General features: G+C 42.6%; 1 protein-coding gene across 2 annotated transcripts; it reads right to left on the bottom strand.

Annotated features, from left to right (window-relative positions):
- Nucleotides 1-262: 262 nt before the first annotated feature.
- Nucleotides 263-9,073, bottom strand: LOC111960345 (uncharacterized). 2 transcript variants are annotated; one of them, XM_023982318.2, is made up of 6 exons: nt 8,660-9,073; nt 8,395-8,504; nt 7,739-7,850; nt 7,487-7,605; nt 3,267-3,362; nt 263-2,758 (listed from the first exon to the last, which is right to left on the bottom strand). In XM_023982318.2, exons 1-6 carry the CDS (start codon nt 8,931-8,933, stop codon nt 2,048-2,050), a joined length of 1,422 nt encoding a protein of 473 aa, XP_023838086.1. In that variant the 5' UTR covers nt 8,934-9,073; the 3' UTR covers nt 263-2,047. The 2 variants fall into 2 exon arrangements, with proteins under 2 accessions (XP_023838086.1, XP_023838087.1); XM_023982319.2 differs by lacking the exons at nt 263-2,758; nt 3,267-3,362 and adding an exon at nt 3,517-4,579 and having other exon boundaries at nt 8,660-9,048.
- Between the last annotated feature and the right edge of the window lie 1,154 nt (nt 9,074-10,227).

Below are 10,227 nucleotides of genomic sequence, written 5' to 3'. Positions count from 1 at the left end.
CTAAGCTACTTCAAGACAACACCTGGTTACACGGTTTCACGTTATCTAGAAAGGTGAGTGACTGTAATGTTTTGGCAGGGTGAAAGTACAAACGCTTCCYATGTTCAAAAACACACACACACCAAAGCACACCTCCGAAACCCAAATCTCGTTCTGTCGCATTTCCTAAAGAGGAGAATTTAAACCGAGGCTAAATCAGGAAATTCTTCTTCTTTTTTTTTAAACAGAACAACAACAAAAAAATCTGACAGTCCACTCTGAACACTGTTGGGATAATTTATAGAGTATTACACATTATGGTTGCAACCTGGTTTATGAGCTTAGCGATTTGAGTGCTATAACTGGGGGCGTAGCGTTGGTGTAACGAAAGCAGACCGTCATTGTAGGCATTTAGCTGCTACAGAATGTATCCTGGAGAAAGCTTGAGCCACTTTATCAAACGCTCTCACGGTACCTTTCAACTAAAGACGATGTGAACGATTAAACTACGGAAAGCCATTCATTTTCAGTGGAAGAGAAGTGAAATTGGGCAGGGAGCGTTGGGCAATGTGAGCAGAGCGGGACCTTAGTTGGRGAAAGCTGAACTTTATGCAAAAACTCTTCGAATACTCAGGCTAATGCTGATTTCAAGGTTTGGTCCTGCCGTACATACCTACACATATGCTACGGTCACATGACGCAGGCCTTCTTATTGTCCCTAGGATTTCTAAGCAAACAGCTGGAGGCAGGGCTTTCTCCTATTGAGATACATTTTTATGGAATGGTCTACCTATCCATGTGAGACGCAGACCCGGTCTCGACCTTTGTCTTTATTGAAAACTCATCTCTTCAGTAGGTCCTATGATTGAGTGTAGTCTGGCCCATTCCCCTCTCCATTGGGATTCTCTGCCTCTGACCCTATTACGGGGGCTGAGTCACTGGCTTAATAGTGCTCTTCCATGCCATCCATAGGTGGGTTGAGTCACTGACGTGATCTTCCTGTCCCGTTTGTCGTCTCCTCGGGCTCGTGCGGTGGAGATCTTTGTGGGCTATACTCTGCCTTGTCTCAGGATAGTAAGTTGGTGGTTGAAGATATCCCTCTAGTGGTGTGGKGGCTGTGCTTTGGCAAAGTGGATGGGGTTATATCCTGCCTGGTTGGCCCTGTCTGGGGGTATCGTCAGACAGGGCCACAGTGTCTCCCGACCCCGTCTCAGCCTCCAGTATCTATGCTGCAATACTCTGTGCCGGGGGGGATAGGGTCAGTCTGTTATATCTGGTGTTATTCTCTTGTCTTGTGTGAATTTAAGTATGCTCCCTCTAATTCTCCCTCTCCTTCCCCTCCCGGAGAACCTGAGCCCTAGGACCATGCCTCAGGACTACCTGGCCTGATGACTCCTTGCTGTCCCCAGTCCACCTGGACGTGCTGCTGCTCCAGTTTCAACTGTTCTGCCTGCGGCTATGGAACCCTGAGCTGTTCACCGGACGTGCTACCTTGTCCCAGACCTCCTGTTTTCAACCCTCCCTCTCTCTACCACACCTGCTATTTCRACCTCTGAATGCCCAGCTATGAAAAGTCAAGTGACATTTACTCTTAATATACTGACCTGTTGCACMCTCTACAACCACTGTGATTATTATCTGACCCTGCTGGTCATCTATGAACATTTGAACACTTTGGAGAACAATCTGGCCTTAATGACTATGTACTGTTATAATTGCCACCCGGCACAGACAAAAGAGGACTGGCCACCCCTCADAGCCTGGTTCCTCTCTAGGTTTCTTCCTAGGTTCCAACCTTTCTAKGGAGTTTTTCCTARCCACCGTGCTTCTGCATTGCTTGCTATTTGGGGTTTTAGGTAGGGTTTCTGTGTTGGCACTTTGTGACATCTGCTGATGTATAAAATGGGCTTAATAAATACATTTGATTGATTGATTACGCAGCGCGATTGACCAATTGAAGCTCACTATAGCTTCTAGACCCTAATGGATTGGCTGTTGATGCCTAGCATGCTTGCTAGCACCCACTCGAGGGCGAAGCCAGCGTGGCGAGGCAAAATACAAGTGCTAGTTAATCCCCCCCGTCAGGCGTGAGCTGCACATCGATTTTATTAAACATGCTGCTCACTCGTCCAGTGTAGCAGCTCTGTAGGAACCTCTTCTTGCCATAATGATGCTCTTGGTTTTTATCTCCACCCTCAGGTCTACAAGGGCATCTTCCCATGTGCCTCCGCACATCTTGCCAAATGAACATACCTTTACAGTAAAGACAAGGTTCAAATCTCTTCGCGCCACTATTCGGTTTGGGTTTCCTTTTTACTTTGAGACACCCGGATCCCTTATTTACGACGTTAGTGTTGTGTTGGAAATTTCCCTTGTTCCTCAGTTTCTCCAGCAACACTTTCCGCTGTCTTGAAGCTATGTCAAGACTTAAGACATAAGCAATTTCAGCATTTTCCTTCTCGTGCTGTTTCAAGTGGCGGGAGATCTTCGATTGGGGCTCTCCACATACAAAACAGTAATTTACATTGCCTTTACAAGGGCCATTTTTTCTCCCTCTCTTCTTTCTTCCGGAGTTGTTCATGTTGCCAATGTCCATGGACTTGTCTAATTGGGTGTCCATGACAGCTGCTGCACCTGGTAGCTTCACACATTTCGGGACCATGATGTTGACTGGTGAAGTCAAGAAGTGGTTTTCTTCAAAGTTCAAACAACTTTCTGGTTCAAAACTTCCAAATGCACAACTTTTCTCCACATCAAAGGATTCAGTGGTGTTCTGGTGCTGTGGAGAAAGACCAAGAGGAACGTTTGTCACACTGTCTACACATACATTTCCATATACTGAAGTTGTACCTGATACAACGCATTTGAGCCCAACACTGCACCTTTAAATTAATTACCTCATACTAATAACTGCACTATGTACACAACACTGTATATGTTTGTCATGGTAGCGTCCCTTCCTCTGCATATAAAGATATCCATCCCCTCTGTAAATTGTATATCCTCACTGTAAATCTTCMTTACATTTACTGTATGGATATTGTATATTCTGTATGTCGACTGTCTGTATTCTGTTTGTACATTGTCCATTGCTGGCAGCGCCTATTCACTAAGTCAAATTCYAGGTATATGTAAATGTACTTGATTCTGATTGAGTAATCAGCCTCACTCTCAGGGATTGACCGATCAGAAGCATAATTTCTCTTCTCACATTCTGAGTGCAACAAGCAGCTTTCCTCACCTTATTTTATACCACAAATAATGGAAAGAGGTTCATTTTGATGTACCTGGGTACCAGCATCTGATGAGTCAGCAGGTTCATCTTCTATGACCGACTTCTTCACACAAACACTCCGCCTTTTCTGAACCGAAACAGTCTTGACCTGTGTGTTTGACATATTACATGTTACAGCTTTCATTTGTTACTTTTTTCGTGGCACATGCCGATGCTTCTCTGTAGTGGTAGCACAAATCGCATGAACACATTCTCTCTCACAAACACGCTAAGGCACTAAAGAAATAAAACATAAGAGGCACTAAGGATTTTGTGTATATTTATTTTSAGAAACTTCTAATACAGTTGATTTAATTTCACCTTTATTTAAGCAGGGAGTATGCTGATACCATGGTCTCTTTTGCAGGTGAGCCCTGCATGATAACATCAATTACACTATACACACACACATCAATATACACAATACATAAAAAGCAAACAAAACCATGTGGTTACCTCATACAATACATTAGCCAAGTTACATACCATTGTTTTAACACCAAACCCATCCATCCCCTTACAAAATATATGAAAAGCATTGATCTGAATAGTTCGCTTCAAAAAGTTTGAATATTCAGAAAATGTAAATACTAAAGATATGAACTGCCAACACCAACTTCAGAGAACACAGCACAATGGCATCCGGTTACATACTGCATGCAGATTCTCCTAACCACACTGGACACCAGTCAACACGGAATGTTACACGTCTTCCTTAACTTCAACACACAAACATGAGGAATTGTCATTCATGTAAAAACACTGTCCTAACAGTAGAGGACTCCTGCAATATCTTCACTACCTCTTTGACGTGATTCTATTTCCTGCCAACCGCCGGAGCCAACAACGGGCCCAATTTGTGCTGATTAGRATATGACCGCCATTCTCTGCCAGCATCTCCGGGTTTCTGCGCATCACAATGTCTCGTGTGGCTACCATCAGCATAGACGGGCTAACCTGACCTCCAGCTCTTCTCCTCACCATTACGAAGCGAGTAATCTCCTCATCAAACATGTCTGTTCTGAATGGCCTCAAATGGGGTAGGTCTTCCACTTTCTGGACGCCCATGCTTTCGACCGTCTGTTCGTAGCTGATCCTCATGGACCTTACAGTGTTGGGGCTGATGCGTCTTCCCAATTCCTCAGACATCATGGCTGCGGCCATCTGTGCACCCACCTCCATGCACATCCGCGCAATCTTGGCCCTTTGCTCGGGGGTGTACCTGAGGTAGGTCCCTCTCCTTTGCGGATGCGGTTGAGTTCTTACTCTTCGGCGCCGGCGCAGATTTCGTAAGTCCACAGAGCTTGACTGCCCAGGTGTAAGCCACTGTGGAGAGAGAGCTATGTTTTTCAATCAGCGTGTTAGAAATAAATCAAATAAAAAGAGGGTGTGTTTGTGTGCGTCAATGGTGTGTGTAGGTACCGGAGCTGAGCCATAGATCCGTGCTATCCGGGATCCCTGGGACTTCCCTACCCCATTGAAGTTGAACTTTAAAAATGGTTAGGGTTATGGTTAATGTCCACCAATCAGGTTTCAGACCTGGATATAGCACAGTTTCAGCTGCTACTCTTGTTTTAGAYGTGTTCAATTGCTTAGATCATAAAAACCATTGTGCKGCCTTATTTTTTATAGACCGTTCGAAGGCCTTTGACACGGTTGACCATCACATTTGAATTCAAAGGTCGACTAAAATAGGCCTGTATCAGACTTCTTGCAAGTGGCTTGAGAATTGTCAGACAGAACATTGTGATTTCTGATGGTGTTAAATCTAAGTTCCTGGATATTAACGAAGGTGTACTACAGGGTTCGGCACTGGGACATGTTCTCTTTACTATTTATATAAATAATATTGGTCTGTWAACTTGTAATATTAATCTGTATGTAGACTATACTGTAATGTATGTCATTGCCCCAACTGTAGACCAGGCGTTGTTAGAGCTGCAATCTGACTTTGTTGCCTCACGAAATGCCCTGGTTGGCCAAGATGAAATATAGGTTGTTCTCTAATTCTCACAACAACAAAAAAATCAGATGGACTACATACATTGTACAAAACATTAGGAACACCTTAATATTGAGTTGCACCCACCCACTCCTTTTGCCCTAAGAACAGCCTCAATTTGTCAGGGCATGGGCTCTACAAGGTCTCGAAAGTGTTCCACAACGATGCTGGCCCATGTTGACTCCAATACTTCCCACAGTTGTGTCAAGTTGGTTGGATGTCCTTTGGGTGGTGGACCATTCTTGATACACACGGGAAACTGTTGAGCATGAAAAACCCAGCAGCGTTGCAATTCTTGACACACAAACTGGTGTGCCTGGCACCTACTACCATGCCCTGTTCAAAGGCACTTAAATATTTTGTCTTGCCCATTCACCCTCAATGGCACACATACACAATCCATGTCTCAATTGTCTGAAGGCTTAAAAATGATTCTTTAACCTGTCTCCTCCCCTTCATCTACACTGATTGAAGTGGTTTTAACCGGTGACATCAATAAAGGATCATAGCTTTCACCTGGATTCACCTGGTCAGTCTATGTCATGGAAAGAGCAGGTGGTCCTAATGTTTTGKACACTCAATTTATTTATTAATTGAATGGTTCTCCCATTGATCGGGTTCCCACCTATAAAAATCKGGGCTTTTGGATTGACTAGGATTTAAAGTTTAAAAAACATACCGATGAGCTAGTTAAAAAACGAAGATTTTTTTTTAGAAATAGGTCTTGCCTTTCCCTAAACAGCAGGAAGCAGATTGTACAGTTAACCTTTTATTTAAGAATAATAAGAAAATTAGGGTAGGGACGTCCCAAGGATCCTGGATAGCACTGCCCCTGAGCCATAGGGCAGACTGAGCATCCTCCATCCCACTATCAGATTAGGGGTGTGGGCAATTTATGCTTTTTGACCCCCCACTTTTTAATCTGAAATCCCCATCACCCACTGATTAACTTCTCATTTTTACTGATGATTAAAAAAATAGTGAGCTAGTCCTATGACAATATTTATCTTTAGAAATTAGCCTGGCATTAGCCAATTAATATAACAAAGCTTTGGATTTTATGGGGTCTCAAATTCGAATGGTTAGACCGTTTGGAATTTTATGCTTTGACCAATGAATGACACCATGCGCAGCTCCAAAACATGTTGCCGTCTTAACCTGTTCAGGTAAAAATTACTGTTTAAAGAAAAACTACCAATACTATTTGTTATGGTGAACCTGAGTAATCTAAATCAAATCTGACTGAAAGCCCCAATCTGCAGTTGGATGTGAGTTGCGTCCACGCCCCTAGGCTACACAACTCCGGTAAAACAATTTTCTACAGTGGATTTGGTAACAATTAGTTGAGTTACAATTAGTTTAGTGACAAGCAAATTACATTGCTTGTCACTCAACTAATAAAGCCTATGATTTGACATTGTGAAAGACATTTTATAAACATCTGAATGTTAAAGATGCCACGCAGATGTATGAATAGCCTTGGAACAGGGATAGGCCTACCTCTCGTTGGCTCGAGCAGCTGTCTCCCGAACTGTGCGCACAGTTGTTATCTGACAGTCATACAGTTACAAGCATAAAAGTTCATAGGCTACTGAACCGAAGGAGAGGAAGCATCAATTCAGTCACAACAGATAAGAGATATTTTCAGAATATAACAATGACTAAAAAACATTAGTGAACCGGTGATTCACAATGTTCAATCGGTTTGGCTCCTCTTAAACATTTGAACCGGGGACCTGTACATTTAAGTGAATTACTACATCCCTACTGTTCTTGCCATCCTTCTCCTCCAAGTTCACTTCTGTCAACTCTGAGTTTGCGTTACATCCTTTCCTTTTCTTTCCCATTCATTGTCAAAGGCTCTGAGTCTGTTGTGATTGGAATGTGAACTCAGTCAAGTGAAGTAGCAAGAGAAGGTATGAGAGACGCATCTACTTAAAGGGATATTTTACTCAAAAGAWCCGTGTAGTATTGTTTCATTAGTCCACTGTTGAAATGGTCCCCAAATGTTTTTGCATGCCAGCAGTAAAGTTAATATCTAAAAGTGTTATCATATGATGCACTTGCGTCATCAGCACATTTTGCACAGGAGATGTGGAGAAACATTTTCTAATCTAATTCTGTGGCTGTAGGTCTCAAATCGGACACTCCCAACCGTGTCAACAGCTTCTGTATGTAAAGCCTACATGCCTTTATCCGATAAGGATCTCTGCCTTAGAAAGAGAACTGACCTGTCGATGGGTCACCGATGGTCCTGCAGAGTCCTCCTTGACAGCATCTCTGTCTCGCCACAAGCTTTGGCTCCACTCCTTGCCATACACCATGTCCACTTTGGGACAAGCCTGCTCACCTGCAAACAGACACAAGCTTTGTAAATCAGGTGTAGGACAGTTTGAAGTACATTATTTCAAATCAACGACACTGGGACCTGATACAATCTGATGTAACAACACTTTCTACATGAGACAAATACGAATTGTTACCTTCTGTTGAAATTCCAGCCTGTGTGTCCTTCTTCCGATGTGTGCCTTCATGCCCCGCTTCGTTCTTAATGACAACGATTTGAATCCCATCCCTCTCCATGGCTGCTGTAGTCTGAATCAAGTACAGTGGAATGAAGTCCCACATGTTTGCATACAGACCATGAAAGAATATGCACATGGATGCAAATTATGCATCTATGTAGTCCAAGATTTACTCTTGGGCTAGATGTAACGTTACTCTTATAAACGTGAATTTCTGGCGGCCTTCTTCCGTTACACACAGGTGTTCAGAGAACGCTAGATAGCTAATTAGCACAAGCGGTCGCTCGGTCTTTCATAAACACACGCTGTAATATGGAGATAATCCTATAAAAAGGTGTGTATCAATTTAACCTTTTGTTTATTGGAAATTATTTCTAGCTGATATGAAAAATAAGGTCCTTACGCTTCTAAAAACCGTACAGTACCGCAAGCAATGCGTCTTAATGTCCAGATTGAGTGTCGGGCTCTTAAACTCTTAACAAAACTCTGTACAGTCCGACTTATGTGTAATAGAACAGAATAATGATCAAGGGCTAGCTAAATATATTAGGTAACAGACTGCTATTATGACATTAGCTAGGTAGCAATATAGGTTAGACAGCTAGCTACTGTACCTCTTCCATGGTATGAGCAGATTGTTGCAGCCATGATGATGCATTGTCCTCCTCTGAAGAATTAGGAGGACCAGCAGYATCATTATCTCTTTTGGGACTGACGCATCCACCTGGGCCACAAACAGAAGAAACACCATTAGCAAGCGAACGTTAAGCAAGATACAGTATCTAGCTAGTTATCTTATCCATGCACTGTCCAGTTTGTAACGCCTCCATCATTGCAAGCGAATAAACTAACGTTAGCTATGTTAGCAAATTTAACTACCTTTACCGCGAGCTGGAATACCAACACAACGATAACATAAGGAACATGGTCGATTTCCCGCTGTCCACAGTTCTGCTTCCAAACTCTGTAACTTATTTTTGTTAGATTCGTTCTCAATTTTCAGTGCTTCATTCTCAAATTTACTCTTGGACACCTCCAGACGAAGTTCAACGGCGCTATCCTCTACAATTCGCAGTAGTTCCACGACCGCAATTTTAACAAGCGAGTTCAAAACAGATGTTAGCTGAGTTTGTAAATAGTCACAATTCGCCATGGTCGTCTCTTTCTTTATACAATGACAAGTATGTGAACGTGCTAAGTAGTTTGAAGGTGATAGTGCTAGCTAGCACCTATGTGAAGCTAGCCACAATAGGGGAATTTGCTGTTCGTTTTTAAAATAAAAGTCCTTCATTGAGGGCAACTCAATATGACAAAGGTGTTCTTAGTGTTTTGTACACTCAGTGTATATGCATGCATATCAAACAGGAATATATATACTGAACATCAATATAAACGCAACATATAAAGTGTTGGTTTCATGAGCTGAAATAAAATATCCTAGAAATATTACATATGCACAAAAGGCTTATTTCTCTAAAATGTTGCACACAAATGTGTTTACATCCCTGTTTAGTGGGCATTTCTCCTTTGCCAAGATAATCCACCCACTAGCATATCAAGAAGCTGATTAAACAGCATAATTGTTACAGGTGCACTTGTACTGGGTACAATAAAAGGCCGCTCTAAAATGTGCAGTTTTGTCACAAAACATAATGCACACGTGTCTCAAGTTTTGAGGGATCATGCAATTGGCATGCTGAGTGCAGGACTGTCCAACAGAGCTGTTGCCAGATACTTTAATGTTCATTTCTCTAACATAAGCCACYTCCAACATCGTTTTAGAGAATTTGGCAGTACATCCRACCGGCCTCACAACCGCTGACCACGTGTAACCACGCCAGCTCTGGACCTCCACATCCGGCTTCTTCACCTGCGGGATCATCTGAGACCAGCCACCCWGGCAGCTGATGAGACTGAGGAGTATTTCTGTCTGTAATAAATACTTTTTGTGGGAAAAACTCATTCTGATTGGCTGGGCTTGGCTCCCCAGTGGGTGGGTCTATGCCCTCCCAGGCCCAACCATGGCTAAGYCCCTGCCCAGTCATGTGAAATCCATATATTTGGGCCAATTGACATTATTTACATTTACTGATTTAAATCTATGAACTTGTTGCATGTTGCTTTTATGTTTTTGTTCAGTATATATTAAATGAAATGAATACACCATTCTAATATTATTAATGCCTTTCTCTCCTTGCAGGGGATTAGACAGATGAACTGCAGCCCCCAGTTGCCCAAGCCTCAAAACCAGAACCGTGGGGAGACAATACTTGTAATTGTAARAAATATTAACTGATTGGCTTTCCTGTATCTGTGCATGAGTCTTTAGGACACAGTCCATTGTACAAAATAAGTCATCCCCAAGTGGGGTACATAACAAGGGGAGGAACCTMAAAAGCTTGTTTAGTACATGAGGGAAAATTTTGTCCTGACAACCACCGGTTGTT

Source organism: Salvelinus sp. IW2-2015, linkage group LG37 (genome assembly GCF_002910315.2).
Source record: "Salvelinus sp. IW2-2015 linkage group LG37, ASM291031v2, whole genome shotgun sequence".
NCBI classification, from domain to species: domain Eukaryota; kingdom Metazoa; phylum Chordata; class Actinopteri; order Salmoniformes; family Salmonidae; genus Salvelinus; species Salvelinus sp. IW2-2015.
This window is presented reverse-complemented; position numbering and strand designations above follow the sequence as displayed.